Source organism: Phodopus roborovskii, unplaced genomic scaffold (genome assembly GCF_943737965.1).
Source record: "Phodopus roborovskii unplaced genomic scaffold, PHOROB, whole genome shotgun sequence".
In the NCBI taxonomy this organism is placed as follows: domain Eukaryota; kingdom Metazoa; phylum Chordata; class Mammalia; order Rodentia; family Cricetidae; genus Phodopus; species Phodopus roborovskii.
In genome coordinates this window covers 28,661,993-28,681,160 of record NW_026126525.1, presented here as the reverse complement: position 1 = coordinate 28,681,160, position 19,168 = coordinate 28,661,993, and the positions used below count along the sequence as shown (strand labels likewise).

Here is a 19,168-nt window from a genome sequence, read left to right as displayed (position 1 = left end):
AATGGTTTATGATATCAGGAATACTGCAAAGTCTTGGTAAGCCTCTGTCATTGATGTACACAGTACTGGGCTGCATGAATAGGTTCCATTATACCGCTCTCAAATGTCAAATCATGAATTTATTAAACCAAAAGGGATGTTAACACAGCCTGAATTCCCAGCCTTGTCTTATGTAAGGCAATCCCTGGATGAGGAAACAACTCAGTAGAAAAGAATAACGTAGAGAGACCCACTGATGGATACTGCCAGCTCCCTCAGAAATCAACAAGCATTTCTTAGGGATTCCCTGTGTGTGAGGCTGTGGGCTGCAGCCTAGATGAACCTGACACCACTTCTGAGCTGAGACTCTGGTGGATTTTATGAAGGTCTGCTTTGTGTCAGTAAAGTATGTTATATAATATTTTTGGCCTGCAAGCTTGCTCCTATGAAAGGAAGAGTCACGTATGCATCTGTTTTCACTGGGTGAGGTAAAGTGTGTGATAACGGCATATTATCTCTGCCTGAAGAGAATTCAAACTTCAGACTTCCATAAGTAACCAAGTTCTTTAGGGACTTATGCAAAATTCCTGCTCAAAATTAATTGGTCATCATGATCCTATTCTGGATATGGAAGTGTTCTATTGCTGCAACATTAATTATTAAATCGTCAATTGTTGATTTTTTTTATTTAGTAAGTTTATTAAATTGAACAACTTATAGTTAAATGGTTGATTATTAAACTATTTATTAAGCCCCAGAGGGTGTGAGTACCTCTCTTCCAGAAACTTTCTTCTTGACACTCTCGGATAATCTTGGCAATCTCTCCTCTGTGGATGTGCAGTTTTGACTTTGGACAAAACAACAGGCTCTGTAGGGAAAGACACTGTGGGTTAACTGAGCTCCAGCCCCTGGGAGGCCAAGGCCAGAGGAACCTGAGTACAAGGCCTAGATAGTGAGATCCTATCTCAAAGTAAAACCAATAAACAAAAGCCAGAAAACACAGAACTGAGGTCACAAACATCTCCACGGTGTTTCCTCTGGGGTAATGGGATGTCTCCTGCTCCTGGCTGGTTGCCTGCCTGCCTGCATAGGCCAATGGCCACTAGCCACTGCTTTCCAGCTGGCCCTGCTGCACAGACTTGGACAAGGTGGAATTCCTACTTGAGAGACAGAGCAGCTCAGTGACCAGGGTGCCCTGTTCCACGCTGTCCAGGGCTCACTGTAATCACAATGGTGGCTTGTTCCTTTGCCTATATAAGCTCCAGCTCAATGTTGTATCTGCAGTGAAGACAGATTTGTTGATTTTGCCGCTTTTTTTTTTTTTTTTAAAGATCCTTTGCTTGTGGCTATCAGTGTGGATGCTGGTCACCATTTCTTGAGTACTTCTCATGGACCAGGCATCATCTTCACACCTGGCAAACATACACAGTGACACGCTGAGAGGGAGGAAGGAAGGACCCTGTGGCAACTATGCTTCTGTGACAGTGCAAGCTAGAAACCCCGCTCTTTCGTTTCTCTGCGCCTCCTCGCAGTGGAGGAATACAGAGGTCAGTGTGACTCACAGTGCATACCAGTGGGTCAGGCAACTGTTGGTTTTGTCTATACTTTGGTCCTCAGAGCAAGCACTCCTCCCCATTTCCAGGATAAATACAGATGGTCTCTGACTTCGTGGTTCATATTTGTGTATATGTGTGTAAGCATACATGCAGATGTGTGGAGGCCAGAGTTTGACAGTGTTTTACTTTTTTGTTTCTCTGTGTGTGTGTGTGTCTCTCTCTCTCTCTGTGTGTGTGTTTGTGTGTGTGTGCAAGTGTTCTCTTGTTTTTAAAGACTGCATCTCTCATTTGAGCTCACTGATTCAGTCAGTCTGATTGGCAAGCCAGTCTCAGGGAGCCTCTACCTCAGTCTCCCTAGTACTAGCATTACAGGTGTGCTGTATTTGGATTTTTATGAAGGTGCTGGCGATCTGAACTTGTGCTGCAGGCATTTTACCAACTCCCTGAGCATGTGGCCATTTCCCCAACCCAGTGGTTCAGATTGTTATTTTACTTTAGCATATTGTGTGAGACAGTTCAATGTCAACTTGACACAAGCTAGTCATCCGAGAGGAAGGAACCTCAATTAAGAAAATGCCTCCATAAGATGTGGACCACATTAATTGTGAGTAGGCAACCCTGGGCTGGTGGGCCTTGATTCTATAAGAAAACAGGCTGAACAAGCCATGCTGAGTAAGTCAGTAAGCAGCACCCCTCCATTGCCTCTGCATCAGCTTCTGCCTCCAGGTCTCTGCCCTGTTTGAGTTCCTGTCCTGACTTCCTTCAGTGATGTGGAAGTGTAAGCCAAATAAACCCTTTCCTCCCTGACTTGCTTTTAGTACGAAACCTAATGAAGACACATGTTCTGAAAGTGATACACATTCAGTAGGAACTACATTTTGAAGTTTAAACTTGTCCTAAGCTAACAACATACAGTGCAGTATTTTCTCGTGATGACAGACAGCAGCACAGAGGCACAGCTTCAAGCCAGCAGTGAGATCACAAGATCACATCCAAAATACTCCGCAGTGGACCGTAGTGCTAGGATTCCCAGTAGCCTTTTAAAATAACGACAGTTTCAGTTTTCAGTGGCTTTATTGAGACAGCATTCCATTGTAAATCAAGCCTTATCTGTATTTGTTTCTTGTCCTCTCTGGAGCCATGGCAGGACTAAAGAAAACCTTCCAGCATGCACAGGGTAATACACACATGCATTCAGATATGACCAATAACCTCTGTAAGTCCAGCACTCAAGATCAGCAAGTGGGGTCCAAGTGGGGCTTGGGAGATCTTTTTCAGTAGTGCCATGAATGTTTTACAGTTCTCCATTTCACAGGGGCAGCTAAGGTGTCCGAATGCCTCTCCTTGTGACCTGTTGTCATGAGTCTATTTGTTGCTTAAATGCTCTCTTCTCCCGGAAACCAAGTCTAGTTTGAAAAGTTGACTGCAGAGAACAGGGACCCCCGTAGCCATCAGACACTTGCTCTCCTTTCCATCCATATGCTCCTAATCACAATACCCATTCTTAACAAGCTAGCATGTGGGCTCGCAATCTGATGGCCAATTAGTCATTATGGATCCCGCTATGCTGAAAGCAGCATATGTTCAGAATAATCACCCTGGTAAACAAAAGCGAGAAGATAACGCACTGTATCATTCTGTTAGGGACAAACCAGAGCTTCACTCTGCCTTGGTACACCTGTTCAGTCACTGGCTATGTCGAGAGAATGAAGCTAGATTCTGAACAGGAAAGAGTAAAGGAAGGGGTTTGCAAACGAAATCTTAACGGGCTTTTTAAGAAAGCCTGAACATTTTCCTCCTTGCTCCATCTTCCCCACATCCATCTGACAAAGGCCAGGCTGAGAAAGTGTCCAAAGCTCAGGAGCTGTCTCAGTTGCTAAAGTTCCTGCCACACGAGCACAGGGAACAGAGTTTGGATCTCCAGGACCACTTGAAAAGCTGGGTGTGGCAGCATGTGCCTGTAACTTCAGTACCAAAGAAACTGAGACAGAGGTGTACCTGTAACTTATTGGCTAGCTACTCTGGCTGGATCAGTGAGCTCCAGGTTTACTGAGAGATCCTGTCTCAAAAAATGAAGTGAGGGCTAATGAGATGGCTCAGCACATAAAGCACTGGCTTCCACGCTTGATGACCTGGGTTCAATCCATTGAACCACGTGGTAAAAGGAGAGAAATGACTCACGACTCCTACAAGTTGTCCTCTGATCTCCACACACTTGCCATGGCATGTGTGTGGGTGTGGTATATATGCTATTAAATAAATATACATAAATTTTAAGTGTGTAGAGTAACTAAGGAAGATGCTGAACATCAATCCCTGGTCTCCTTGTACATAAACACACACACACACACACACACACACACACACACACACACACAGAGTCAGAGGATTGACAGGATATAGTGATGGTCTTGTGTGATAGCTTTCCTCAGAATCTCAAGCTAACACATACCTGCTTGCTCAATGGTGGCAAGTGGGGACTTTTCTCTTGGTTTCCATGAGTGGACACGGAGGCCATGATGTCCTTTCTTCGATGCCTGCTGAATGCTCTGAATACTCCTTGGCCTGATGTCTAAGGAAAGTAGAAGAGACTCACTGTACCAAGTCTGAATACTTATATGCCAGGTTTCAAATCACCCCCTCATATCCAAGGCACTAACTTAGAAGACTTACTCTTCATTTTGTTATTAGTTTTAACCTGTTGCCATCTATAAACTCATTTTCTTACATTTATTTATTTTGGGGGGTGGGATGGGGGTGTGTTGTGCTGTGTACACATAAAGGCCAGAGAACGACTTGCAGGTGTCAGTTCTCTCCTGTCACGTGGGTCCCAGGAACCAAAATTAAGTTGTCTGGCTTGGTGGCAAGTGCTTTTATGCACTAAACCATCTCAGGAGCCGTACACTCTCAGTTTCTTTCTTTAGAGAAACACAAGATCAGCCGGGTGTGGTGGTGCGCACCTTTAATCCCATCACTCGGGAGGTAGAGGCAGGTGGATCTCTGTGAATTCGAGGCCAGCCTGGTCTACAAAGCCACACAGAGAAACCTTGTTATATACAAGCAACTATAAGCCACCTAAGATAGGTGCTGGGAATTGAACTTAAGTCCTCTGTAGGAGCAGGATGTGCTTTTGCTTGCCGAGTTAGCTCTTCAGTCCCTGCAATCTCAATTTCTAATGACTCCCCAATACACACCTATACATTCACATCTCCCTAAACACATGCACATATCCTCACACATAGTGACAGGTCTGATTTAAGAGTGGAATGAAATGTCACACTGAGGACATGGTTTACTGCCTATAAATTATGCCTTTAAAACATCTCCAATATTATTAAAAGTTAATAACTATTCAAATGTTTGCTGAGTGTCTATGGCATGCCAAGGGTGAGGCTGCAAAGGCCAAGATAAATTCACTGTATGAGGAGCACAGACTAAAGGGGACATCTAGTAAGTTAGTAATTATTCACTAGGAGAAGGTCCAAGAAGCAAGGCCAGGGTGCTAAGGAAGGAGAAGAATGAAGGGCTATCCAGCCTGTCGGGTAAGAACACTACAAAGAGGATGGGGGAGTGTCCAGGAGCAGGGCAGCAAGTTTAGACAGTGATTAAAACTGTCTGGATAGTCCAGCAGTGATGGTGTAATGGTGTATGCTTTTAATCCCAGCACTTGGGAGGCAGAGGCAGGAGGATCTCATAAGCTTAAAGCCAGCCTGGTCTACAGAGCTAGTTCCAGGACAGGCTCCAAGGCTACACAGAGAAACCCTGTCTCAACAAACAAATAAACAAAACAACTGTCTAGACAAAAAAAAAAAAAACTGAAGACCCAAACTGAGACTTCATTGGGAAGGGCGAAGATAAGAAATTTGGGTTTGGAAATATTGGATTTGGGTGCTAGTGTGTGTGTGTGTGTGTGTGTGTGTAAAGCCTGGGATTAGGTAGTAAAGCCTGAAATATTTGAGGATCTGGGTCTGGAATTTTAGATTAGGTGAAGGTTGGAGAGATGAATTTGAAAACTGCCATCATAGAGATGGTTGTTAAAGCAATGGACCTGGACATACTAATCTACAAAGAGTACTGAAGAAGGTGATCATTGAACCCAAAGGAATAGTGATGAACCAAGAAACAAAAGAAATAGAACATAAGTCAAAGAAGGGACTTCAAGTGAAGGTGTGATGCAGCCACCAGGGCATTACTGAATGAGCTATCGATAGTGGCCACACATCCCAGGCTCCAGGTGGGCGCTGAGCCTCCCCTTTTCCCTTAGTTCTGGGCCCTATTGACTCTCCTACAAAATGGACAGCTCATAAAAAATTGTGTTTCCTCCATTAGTGACTCACTGGCAAGAGATGTGAGCCCAGGGCCCCTCCCTGTACGTTTCACCTTGGGTGCCTAGTGTTGGGGGGAACCTGATGTCCTGCAGTGTTAGTGAAGATGGTTATAGTAACCCTTGAGACAAAGTCTCACTAGTCACCCTAGTTGTCCTCTAACTCCCTAGGCTGGCCTCAAACTCACAGAGATCTGTCTGCTTCTGCCACCTGAGTGCTGTGCTAAAGGTGCCTGGAACAATGCCCTGCCAACACTCCAGTTTTAATTCTGACTTTCTTTGCTGGTCCTGGGCATTGGGGCAAGGAATATAACGTGTCTGGGCCTTAACACCTGTTATTCAGGTACAGCTGTGGCAAGGAGGAGGCGAGGGATGAGGATACAGGACCAGTGCACAGTGGTGGGTGTACAAACAGTGGCCCTGGGAATCTGATTTTCTAGGAAATAAGATCCTAGGAAATCTTTGCCACCTACTACCAAATTAGATTATTTTTGCATCGTCAGACCTAGGGCCATCCCAAGAACCAAGAAGGAAGCAACCATACCCCTCAGCGTTGGTGGAATGGGCCATCCTGAACCCAGTTTCTTCCTTCACACATCTGAGCAAGCCTTCTGGGTGAAGCTACAAACACACACACACACACACACACACACACACACACACACACACACACAGGTCTGGACTAGGGGTGCAATGGCAGCCTGACCCAGCCTGTGTTGGGGGAGGGGAGGATGACCCAGAATTAACTAGCTGGGTTCCAAGAGTAGGCCTATCTGGAGGCTGCCTGCAAAATTCCGAGCCAGAACCCCAGTCCGGGGTATCAGGGATCCGAGAAGCACAGCTGCGAGCGAGGAGGAATGGAGATCTGACGCTGCGATGCGGCGGAGCCTGTGAAGGGTCTGCTCAGCGTCTGCCCAGGTCCCCGGGGCCCAGGAAGGAAAGCCAGCAGGGAAAGACACTGCCTCAGGCCACCTCTCCCTCCCACGGTCACCCCACCTCTGAGGGCTCACCTGCGCGGGTGAGTGATTCCGAGGCGGAGCGGCCCACCTTCTCACACGGGCGGCTGCAGTCTACCCACGTCCACCGCCCCAATCCGAGCCCTAGGTCCCCTCTCCTCTTCCCCTCACCTTTCTTCGCGATCTTCCTTTTCTTCCCTCTTTTCTCCTTCTTGCTGGTGTCGCTCCGCCCCGCACCTCTGCGTGCCACTAGCTCGAGTGCAGCCCGCCCACATTTGCTTCCTCTTTCTCAGTTGGCAATACTGAAAGGGAGAATCCAGCACTTTCTGGAAGACCCCACTTCCCAGTCTTGTCCGACACCGGGTAGGCCCACCTCGTTGTCTTTCATGTGACTCGGTCCTCAGAACAAAAACACCAAAACCCCCCCTTCGTGGGCTGGACTAAGCCTATACATCTCAGCAACCCGTAGGGAATCAATTGCAGCACACCTCGGCTCCTTAGCTTTCCCCCTCCCAACCGCTGGTGGGGAAGGTGGTGTGTGTGTGTGTGTGTGTGTGTGTGTGTGTGTGTGTGTGTGTGTGTGTGTGTGTTTTAGTATGTAGATGTATGTGTGAGCGTGTATGCTTATGTGTGCGTGTGTGTGACTGAGTGTTAAGTGTATATGTGAGTGTGCTAGTACATGTGATGGTATATGAGGACATGAGGATTATGAGTGTGTGTATGTATGTGTGTGGTGGTGTGTCAATGTGTGTATACATGTGTGTGTGAGTGTGTGTGTCTGCAGAGAACTGCAGTTTTGTGGAGAGGATGGAATGTTACAGGACCAGAGTCTAATTACCTTACCTACCTTTACCCCCTGCAACAGCCACTCCTTACTCACCTCTCTGACAAAACTAATATCATGTGTGTGCCTCCTGCCTACAGAGTTAGAAGAGGGCATCAGATCCCCTGGAACTGGAGTTACAGAGGTGTGGGGGTTGCTATATGGGTGCTGAGAACAAGACCTGGTCCGCCTGCAAGAGCAACAACTGCTCTTAACTACTGAGCCATCCCTTCCGCAGACCCAGCAGCAGTATCTGCCTGTTTCCTGGCCTCCCTCCTGGCTAAAGCAGACACTCTTCAGTGGATCTGGACAAAGCAGTCTCCTTTCATAGCACTTGTTACAGTTACTATCTACTGAAAACCACACCTACTTCAAGGGAGAGAGCATCGTCTCCACTTGCTTTTAGTTGACTTTAAAAATTACCATTTTGGGAGGTCACGAAGCTCAGCAATGTGTACTTTGGCCTTCTGGATCTGATACCTGCTCATGTTAATCATTTAGGGGTTGTTTCTCTGAAATTGGCAATACAAGATTGACTACATCTCCATTTCCCCTTCCCCGCCTCCAGTACTGGAGATGGCTCAGTGGTTAAGAGCCCATTGTTCTTTCAGAGGACTAGAGGTAGGGCTCGAAAGAGCATGCAACTCCATGGCAAGGTATATAACTCCTCCCTCTGGTCTCTATGGGCAGATGTGAGCACCCACACATACATACACATAAATAAACTAAATACTTCTTCTTCCTTTCCACCCTCTTACAACCCAGTGGCTTTTCTCTCCCTTCAGGGTTTCATTTTCTCTTGACCCAATTTTACTCTCAAATTAAAGGGGCTATGGGCCTGCTAATTTTATATTCTGTTACCAGAAGTCAAAAATAAACCTCTGTGGTTCTATGGTCTTTGGGGTTGAGCTTTCTAATTGCTCTTGTAATGTAGATAAGTCCCCCCTCTATCCCGCCTTACACCTCACACAAACCCTAAGTGGCACTTACACTCCACCATCTTGGTGCAGTGAGTGTGGGAGTGTGTGTGCCTCCTTTACACTTCCCACCAGAATGTTCCAGTAAGTTGCTATAAAAAGCTAGACATTACCCTATGCAATGCATGTGGCATGAGTTCCTTACATGATTCTTGGTTGACTGCTCTGATGAATCCGTGTGCAAGCATGCTCAGAGTCATGAGACATGGGCCTGAGGATCATGGCTACAAAGCTGATTCTCAGTGGTTAGTTTAGAATGTGCTAAGTCCCTCATGGCAGGCTCCAGTGTGAAGTGTTTCTGTAGTCCCATGTTGTTCCCAGGCAACATCCAGATTTATTATCCAGGCTGGTATGATTCAGCCCTCAGGCCCTCTGAGTGAAGGGCTGAATGGTTAGTGTTAACTCCTTTTTGTTCAGCCTGGATCAACCTTGACCTTCTTCTCTCCTCCACTTTCACCTAAGACTCAGCTCTGAGGTCACCTCTTGCAAAACCTATTTCAAGTGTAATTTAAGGTGTGTGTGTGTGTGTGTGTGTGTGTGGTGACCAATATTCCTTACCACTAGCTTTTCCGGTAGCCTGTCCTAGACTACCTCCATGGTGCCTAGACTTCCTCTGTCATTAGTCCTTTCCTCCTAAGCTCTTCTCCCCAACCTAGGCACTCTGCAATGGAAGCCTGCCTGCCTTCCCGTCCTCCCCACATGTGTCATTTCTAGCAAACATAACACTCATCCCATTTCAAAACCATGAGCCAGGTTCTTGGATTATTCTCTTTTGTGTTGCTATAAAGACAAGAGCCAGGTGTGGTGGTGCACTCAGAAGGCAGAGGTGGGTGTATCCCTCTTAGGCCAGCCTGGTCTACAGAGTGAGTTCCAAGATAGCCAGAGCTGCAGAATAGGGAGATCCTGTCTCAGAGAGACAGACAGAGACACAAAGAGAGAGACATAGACAGACAGACAGACATAGAGAGAGAGAGAAAGAGAGAGAGAGAGAGAGAGAGAGAGAGAGAGAGAGAGAGAGAGAGAGAGAGAGAGACTCAGATCATGGCTTTAGAGGCTGAAAACTTGAGCCAGGGCAGCTTCATTGCTTTAGTCTCTTGTAAGGGGTTAGAGGAGAGTGGGACATCATGATAATGAGACACAAAACCAGAGTTGAGTTCGGGAGTTGGACTTGGGATTTTACAACAACTCACTCATAGAAACTATGAAAACAACCTTAATGCTATTCAAGAGTGTTCCTATCTCCTAGCACTGTCACTCTGAGGAAGGTTTGTGACCTTGTGGATGGGGTGGAGATTTCCCTCAGGTCACATCCTGAGTCATGGAGGTATCTACTGGTCCCTTGTTATCTTTTAACTGAATCCTACTGCAGTCCTGTGAACAGGAACAATAACCCAGTTACATGGCCACAAAGTGGCAGAACTACAAGCCCAGAGTCCCTTGCTTCTGAACACCACCACCTGCTCACCCTCTGATGTCTTCACAGGCAGAATCAGCAATGTCACTCATTCCCTCTTGGTGAGCTCCTTGGGGGCTGCTCCAGCCATCGAGTGGCATAAGTATGAACTCATGAATGACACAGGAGACATTGAACTTAATGAGACACATGAGAGACAGATACTAACATGAGAGACTGTTACTAACAGAAATGTTTTTTCTTCTTTTCTTTTTTCCATTCTTGCTTTGATTTTCTTCCCTGTCCCTCCTTCCTTCCCTCCTTCCCTCCCTCCCTCCCTTCTTCTCCTCCTCTTCTTCTGTTTTATTTTTTGAGACAGGGTTTCTCTGTGTAGCCCTAGCTACCCTGGAACTAGCTCTGTAGACCAGGCTAGCATCAAACTCATAGAGATCCGTCTGCCTTTGCCTCTTGAGTGCTGGTATTAGAAGTGTGCTTCACCACCTCCTGGCATCTTCTTAGGTTTTCTTGAGACAAGATCTCATGTATCCAGCCAAAGCTGGCCTCTAATTTACTGTGTAGCCAAAGATGGCTTTGAACTCCTGATTCTTGTGCCTGCACTCCCCCAACTGCAGAGGTTAGAGGCACAGGTTACCATAACCTGGAGACTGAACCCAGAGCTCTGTGCATGCTAGGCAAATGCTCTACCAAGTGATCTACCCTTTCAGCCTCTTCCTCTCTCAACGATATAGTTACAGAGCCTTAAAACGCACACCTAAATTTATGCACTGGTACCCTAAATTCATGATTAAGGAAACAGGGCACCTATAAGGCAAGCATTATGAGCAGGGTCATACCCAAGGAGTGGTGACAAGACTCGGACTGCAGTGATTTGGTCTTTAATCTGTACCTTGTGCTTTGTACCCACACATCATAGCAGCCTTGTGAGGCTAAGACAGGCTGGCACATAGTAAAAAGTGTGTACAGAGAACTTTGCAGCAAAGGGCGGGAAGGAAGCCGGCAGTGCCCTGCCCTACAGCTTGCTGAACAGTAGGTCCTACTGTGTGAAAGGATTACAGCAAAATGCAGGTGGTGACCAGGAGATGGGTAAAAGTGCTTGCCCTAGGTCTAACTATCTGAGCTTGATCCCTGGAAACCACAGGGTGGAAGGAAGAACTGACATTGCAAGCTGTCCCCTGATCCATGTGTGCACATGGCATGCAAGCCCCTCCTTCAATAAATAAATGTTTTTTTTTTTTTAAAGTTTTAAAGTGCAAGTGAGAATATACAGGGCATGTACTTTTTGAATCACTTTTCTCTCTGTAAAGGGGGCTCTGTCTGGCTCCTGTTTAGGTAGTTTTACGGTGTGTGTGCAAGGTATCTTGGGCATCCATGGAGAAGTAGAGGCAACCTTCATCTGCCGTGGTTTTTCCCTGCCCGGCTTTCCATTTGCCATCTGCCCAGCTCTCCAAGAAGTTCTGTAAAGCACAGGATCTGATGAGGGATAAGCAACGTCAAATTCCTCACACGTAGAAACTTGTGTGGTGTCCCCTGGAGCTGGACTTGGGAGTCTGTTCTCCCCAATGGACTGGCCTGGCTGCCAGCCCAGGCCTATTGCCAGCACTGAGCCCGACTTTGGAGCCATCTACCAAGGGCCCTGGCTGTGTGAGCAGCATCTGGATTGCTAACTTCCAGCAAGAGACAAAGCAGGCTCCCAAAGAGCATAACTTCGGCCCAAATGAGGCGTGTCTGCAATGTGAAGATGACTGTATGTCAGTGCCGAGTCATTGTTTCCTTCACTTTGCTTCCAAAAGCTGAAATAGACATCCTAACAACAAATGGCTTTAATATTCCAAAGCTGTTTTTCTTGGTCTGTGATATGCAGAAGCCAACCTTCTCCAAAGTGCTCCTGGGATGGCAGATAGTGCACATGGTCCAGTAGAGGCGGTAACACGGGCTAGCAGCTTTCTACTGCATCTTTATGTCCTGCCTGCTGTCTGTCCCACGCCTCATTCTAGAGAAGCCTTCCCACCTGACTTGGGTTCAAGTAGGAAGAAGGAATTTGATTTCCTGGTGATGATTCCTTACAGTGAGTGTAAAGGCAAGCCTTGGATTGAGATCTCCCCAGGCATAAGTCCATGTTAAATAAGTAACCTCATTATCAAAGATTGGTGGGTGGGGTGGGGGAACACACCTGCTTTTACTTTAAAAAATTAAAAGCGATTTTTATTTATAATTGTGTGTGCTAATGTGCCCTGGTATGTGTGTGCGTGTACACCAAGGTATGTGTGTGTGGCATGGTGTGTGTGTGTAGCTCAGAGCTCAGAGGACAACTTCCAGGAAATGGTTTTCCCCTCCCATATTGTTTTTGAAGCAGGGTCCAGGCTGGTTGGCCCTCAACTTCCAGCAGACTGACCTCCCATATCCCTGTAGGAGTGTTGAGATAGGAAGTTCATCACCACATCTGGCCATGCTACATGGGTTCTGGGGTTTGAACTCAGGTTGTAAAGCTTACTGGCAAGCCTTTTGCCTGCTGAGTCATCTACTTGGTCATAAGACTTGCATTTAGAAGGAATTTTCTAGAATCTTTTGTCACCCTAACCAATCCTCTTTGACCCCATTCTGATCCCTTCTCTTTGGGGATGTTTGTCATTCCTCCTTATAGCCTCAACCAATTTTTTTTTGGGGGGTGGGGGGTTTGTTGTTTTTCAAAACAGGGTTTCTTTGTGTAGACTTGATTGTCCTAGAACTTGCTTTGTAGACCATGCTGACCTCAAACTCAGAGATTTGCTTGTCTCTCCTGAGTGCTGGGATTAAAGGGGTGCGACACCACAGTCCAATGAGCCTCCACTAAATTTTTGAGATTGAATTTCTGGGTGGGGTCTCTGAACATGTCACTTCCCTTAGACATAAAAACACTGCCTTCCAAAACATCCTAATGAACAGAAATCCCTCAGCTGTAATGTGCCCACAGTCCTAGCAGGTAGGGACAGGGAATATTTAATACAAGGATGCTGGAGAGAATTTTGGTTGTGGAGTCCACTTCAATAATGCTTCAATAAGGGCTTCCTCTGCAGGACCTATCCTGAGCATCTATGGCACACTTGAATCTTTGAAGATTCAAAAGTCTTTCACGACTGTGAGTTAGGAACAAGTTGGACTGATGATTCATCGGTCTTGTATTACTGGTTGCCAGGGCAACTAAGCCCTGCTTTGATATGCTTCAACTGCAGCTAGACTAGGTTCTCCAATCAGAGTGTGTGTCATAAAGTCCTACCTTATGTCACAAAGCCTCGAAGACAAAAACAGGAATTTAGCTTTGCATGGTGGAGTCTGCTCACGAAGCTGTCTCCTGCCATGGCCCTCAGTCCTTTCAGGATGGAATGCATTGCAGCTGTTGTTTTTGGCCTAGTCTCAGATACTTGTTATTCATACAGGAGTTACTCGAATTAGTTAGCTCCAGGGATGACTGAAGAATGCCCTTAGTCATCTGTTGCTGTTTGTCCTCATTTCTAATGTCCACAGACTTTTTTTTCCTAGGCTGCTTTCCTGCTTCGCAGATTTGATAGATTGATCTTTCCCAGAACCCCCCAATTGATCATCCTTGACTTCTCTTAATGTTCTTTTATCTGAATGGAAAGTAGGGATCACTGACTGACACCTACCACTGAACCTGGCCATTTAATATGGGTTCTGCAGATTGAATTCAGGTTGTTCACAGTCCTTCCTTCCTTCCTTCCTTCCTTCCTTCCTTCCTTCCTTCCTTCCTTCCTTCCTTCTTTATGTGTTTATATGTTCATGTGTATATACTCATGCAAGTGGGTGTTCACATACATGCGTACCCAGTTTATTTATCCCTCATCTACTTGCAGAAGAACATCTAGCTTGGGGTAATTCTGAGTAAAGGCACTAAAAACGTTTTTGTAGTTCTGATATGGATGTAAGTTTTCACTTCCTTTGGGTAAACACAAAGGAACAAGACTTCTGGATCTGTTCAGCTTTGAGAGAAAGATGGAGTGTCTGAACTGTTAACATTTCCACCACGATGCATGGAGTCCCTTCCCAGTCACATCTTTGGCAGCATTTGATATCAGTGCTTTGAGGTTTGGCTTCCTAATGTGTCCCCTAGCACCTCACATTTTTAGTTTGTGACTCCCTGAAAACCCTGGAGGCAGAGCATTGCCTCACACACTTATTTTCCAAATGTTTGCGTTCTTCAATAAGCTGTCTAGTTAAGTCTTTGCTTCTTTTTATCCCTTTAAAGGATATGAGAAATGGAACCCAGGGCCTTACATGTGCTGTGCAAGCCCCTAACCATGGAGCACTCAGCCCCAACTTGGTTCTTGGTTTTTCAAGACAGAGTTTCTTAGCCAGGCATTGGTGGTGCATGCCTTTAATCCCAGCATTTGTGGGGCAGAGACTGGCAAATCTCTGTGAGTTTGAGACCAGCCTGGTTTACAGAGTGAGTTCCAGGACAGCCTCCAAAGGTACAGAGAAACCCTGTCTTGAAATCAAACAAACAAACAAAAAGACAGGGTTTCTAGGATTTCTTAGTGTAGCCATGGCTGTCCTGGAACTCTCCCTGTAGTCCAAGCTAGCCTTGAACTCACAAAGATCACTGAGGTTTTTTTTTTTTTTTTCCTTTGAGACACTGTCTCATTATGTCTAGCCTGGAACTCTCTATGTAGCCCAGGCTGATCCCAGTTCATAGAGCTCTGCCTGCCTTTGCCTCCTGGGTGCTGGAATTAAAGTGTATATCCCCATGTCTGGCTCTTGGTAAACTTAAAAAATCATGCTCCTTTATCAGATGTGCCTTGCAAATATTTTTCTTCCTATTTGTATCCTGTCAGTTCATTCTCTTGAGAGTTTCTTTGTAGCAGAGGCATTTCTAGTTTCAACAAAGCCTATTTCATTAGCGCCTTTACAGATTAATTGTGCCCTGTAGATGTAGCTTTGTTTTCTTTTTCTATTACGTATAAAAAGGCTCCCTGAAAGGTGGATAATGAAGTGCAGACAACCGTATGGCCAAGCCAAGAGGCAAACCCTGAAAGTGAGGCTTTCCACGAGGACAACTTGGACACTCAGTGGACTACCATCGTAGAAACAGTGACCTTTTCATAGGAAAAGAATTAAAGGCTGGAGCAGGGGGATGGCTTAGTAGTTGAAAGAACTTACTGCTCTTCCAGAGGAAGTTCTGATCCTAGTATCCACATTAGGTATCTCCCAGTTGCCTGTAACTCCAGCTCCAAGGGGTGAGCAGGCATCACATACACACACACACACACACACACACACACACACACACACACACACACACACCACAATCTTAAAAAAAAAAAAAAAGAATTGAGTGACAGCCTCCTGATGCAACCCACTGTCTCCATGTGACCCTGACTTCCCTGGTTTAGATAGTTATGATATTTTGGGGAGAGTGATATAAAGTAGAATATGGCTTGAGTCATTAATGCCATAAAACACATTTTAATGATAATGGCTCTTTAGGCGCAGTAGTATTTATTTTTATTATACAGATTATATATTTTTAATTGCATAACTATTTAGGAATGAAGATAATGGCATTTGCAATTTCTTTCTAAGAATACCAGCATTGAAACCAAAGAGACTAAATATAAAATGTAAGAAACTAGAATCTGGAAAACCCACTGGTGTTGAACGCTGTAATCTCAGCACTCGGGAAACTGTGGCAGAACAGTCACAGGTTCAAGGCTACCTTCAACTGCATAGTGAGACTCTATCTCAAAAAAAAAAAAAAAGTGGAAGAACTGAATTTCAAATTGCTTTAGATACTTTTGATTAACCCAGTTAACCCAAAAGACTGCTTTTCTAGGGGCTGGAAGAGGTCAAGAGCACATACTGCACATACTGTTCTTGCTGACAACCCAAGTTTCGTTCCCAGCACCCAGGTCAAGTAGCTCATAGTTACAGGTCAGAGGCGAAGAGACAGAACTGGGACATAGATAGTGTATAGGATCTGGATTCTGCCATTCATTTTACTGTGGTTCTTAGATGAAGAGTTTCTATCTGTCCCTCAGTTTCTTCAACTGTGTAATACTGGTAAGCCTATCACAGGGATAATTGTCAGGATATATGAGTATAAGCCCATTGACAAAGTTACTGGCAGGTAGTGATAACTGTGTCAGTTGAAATCACTGATAAGGTTCTTGTTACTAAAATGTTTGGTTCTAGTCTGTGCTCAGTTGATATAAATGGATATAATCCATGTGGCTTCCTGGATTTTCTTGTGAGTTGATAGTATCCATGGGGTGCCCTGTACCTTGGGAGTCAGCATTGAGACCAGCCCTAAGTTACATTTTAGGGCCTGGTGAACAGCAGTGATGTCCAACATTTTCTGTGATTGGTGTAGCTTTCGGGTCAGTGTCCCATTAAAAACTCCGCGTAACTGAAGACAATGCTCGGTTTAGAGTCTTCAGATGCCACTTTATTACTGTGAACGCTGAGCTGGAATTCACCTCCTTAGAAAAGTTAAGAAATGTAAAAAATTTTATACGTAAAGACTTATATCTGGGGAGGGAGGGAGAAGGATCGACATGTAAAATAATAAATTAAAAAAAATGCTCTAATTCAAAAATTTAAGTTCAAGGACAAGTTACTGGGGAAAAGGATTTCTATTTTTGTTTCCACAGAAAATGAAAAGATGTGGATTCCTTCCAGACTAATGTGGTTTGATCAAGCCAGATCGCCTGAAACAGAGTACCAGGTGATCCTACATTCAAAACAGCTGGACAAAGCAGCCTTGCAGACTACAGCCAGGATTTCTGCATCTTCTTCGAATCCCCCATGACAGTGCCCCTTACCAGCAGGAAGTAGTTTGGAAAGGATGACGCCCAAATTCCCAAATATTGTCTATAAATGTTTGTTTTCATTTAAATGGACTTGGTTACAAAAAATAAATAAATAAAAAGCCAAAAAAAAAAAAAAAAAAAAAAAAGACTTATATCTGACATAGGATGATTTAGGACTACAGTTTATCATTGTCACCAGCAAAATGGAAAGCAGATAGAATTTTGTGATTATGGTGCCTGAGTTAAGCTGGAGACATATTGCACGTTCATGTTACAAATGACTTTTTTTTTTCCTTTCCTTTTCTTCTTCTTCCTTTTTTTTTTTTTTTTTTTTTGGTTTGTTTGTTTGTTTTTCTAGACAGGGTTTCTCTGTGTAACAATGTAACAATGTAACAATGTAACAACAGCTGTCCTGGAACTCACTCTGTAGATCAGGCTGGCCTCGAACTCACAGAGATCCACCTGCCTCTGCCTCCTGAGTGCTGGGATTAAAGACAAGGGCCAGCACTGCCCAGCAGGTGGCATTCTTTATTTTGCGTCAGATGTAGTTGTGTTGGAGGACACTTTCACACAAGTATGACGTGTACGCTGAGGACACCCTTCACTCCCTTACTCTATGCTTTGTTCCCCCTCCTCCCTCTTGTCAGTCTCCTTTGTTCCCCGAGGTAGCTTTTCTCGAATTTTCATGTCATGAACATATATGATTTGATGGGGCTTTTTAATACATAAAATACAGGAAACACAAATGAAAGAAACCATGTGTCTATCTTTCTGAGACTGGCTTTGTTCACTTAATATGATCATGTCCAGTTGCATCTGCTTTTCTACAAATGACATTGCTTTGTTCTTTATAGACTAAACCTCATTATGTATATATGCCCAGGATGACCTGGGCTCATGATCCCCATATATATATATATATATATTCATTTCTTTGTCAATTCCTCTGTTGATGGACACTTGCTTGGCTCCATGAGTTATCTGTTGTGCATAGTGCTGTAGTAAGCACTGTGCAGGTGTCTCTGTGACATGTTGACTTGAAGTCCTTTAGGTAAATACCCAAGTTTGCATATCTGGGTCATATAGTAAATGTGCTTTTGGTTTTTTGAGGAACCTCAATACTGATTTCCATCACAGCTGGACTAGTTGACATTCTCCCCAGCAGGATATAAAGGTTTATCCAAATCCTCACTTTTTGTTATTTGTTTTCTTAATGATCCAGATGGCTTTATTTTTTTGTGTTATGCGATGAGATATGGTGGGATGAGAACTTAATCTGTGACTGATTCTTTGGCCACTAGCACTTCCTGGGGACATCCAAAATGTTGGGCTCAAGTCTAGCTAGACAAGAGGATATTGAAATGAGCAAAGCACCAACACCCTGCTGTGGACATTATGAAATGGACACATTGAGGTGGCAAGCAGTCAGAACTGGAAACTTCTAAGATTAGGCATGTTCTAGCCATCTGCTGCAAAGGTCACCCTCAGTCAGGTTTGTTTTTCTACAAAGAAAAAGGTCTCCAAACAGACCGTGAGTCCCTGGGGAGTGGAAATTTTTACTCTAAATCTGGGATTTCCCAGGAACAGGGGAAGAGCATTGTCTTCTTATAAACTATTTACTTAAGACAAACAAAACACAGGCAAACACATGGTAGGGATGGACATGCATGCATACACACACAGAGCACACAAACACACAAAGAGCATGCACACACACAGCACACAAACACACACAAAGAACATGCACACACACACACACACAGCACACAAACACACAAGGAGCATGCACACACACAGAGCACACAAACACACACAGAGCCCACACACGCACATACAGAGAGAGAGAGAGAGAGAGAGAGAGAGAGAGAGAGAGAGAGAGAGAGAGAGAGAGAGAGAGAGAATTTTTCCAAACATCTTTTCAAAGCATAATCCAACCTAGGCAAAATTTATAAACAAGAGAACTTAATCTTCGCAATTTAGACTTGTCCAGCCCAATGAACCGCAGTTTCTTTTGTACCTTTAGGTACCCACAGCAATCTCCATACATCCTACTGAAAAGAATACCCAGAACAACTTCATAATAAAATGACCTTCAAGCTGCTGGTGTCTGTAGTTCACAGGCTTGACTTTCAGTACCTTAGCAACCAGTCTGCCCTCTTTTGTTCACAGCATCTCTACAATGTCCTGACCTACTTGGAGAACCCAAGGGAACACACAGAAGTACATGAGGTAAAAGTGCAGGATTAAAAAGAAATCAGTGCTCAGGAGGTTTGATCTATGTATAAATAACAGGATACTGTAGTTTGCATTTATATAAAAATTTATCAGGCCTGCCATGG

At 44.7% G+C, this 19,168-nt stretch overlaps 1 protein-coding gene across 3 annotated transcripts in view; it reads right to left on the bottom strand.

Annotated features, from left to right (window-relative positions):
• Ociad2 (OCIA domain containing 2) overlaps positions 1-19,168 on the bottom strand; it is an 844,164-nt gene that overhangs the window by 8,620 nt on the left and 816,376 nt on the right. Inside the window, exons 1-3 of one of the 3 annotated variants that reach the window (XM_051198370.1) lie at positions 6,987-7,114; positions 3,988-4,107; positions 751-847 (exon numbers count right to left, since the gene is read on the bottom strand). In XM_051198370.1, coding sequence (XP_051054327.1) covers positions 751-847; positions 3,988-4,053 — 163 coding nt within the window. In that variant the 5' untranslated portion in view covers positions 4,054-4,107; positions 6,987-7,114. Of the gene's footprint in view, positions 1-750; positions 848-3,987; positions 4,108-6,986; positions 7,115-19,168 lie in introns of those variants that run through there. The other 2 variants (XM_051198371.1, XM_051198372.1) reach the window with 2 other exon arrangements.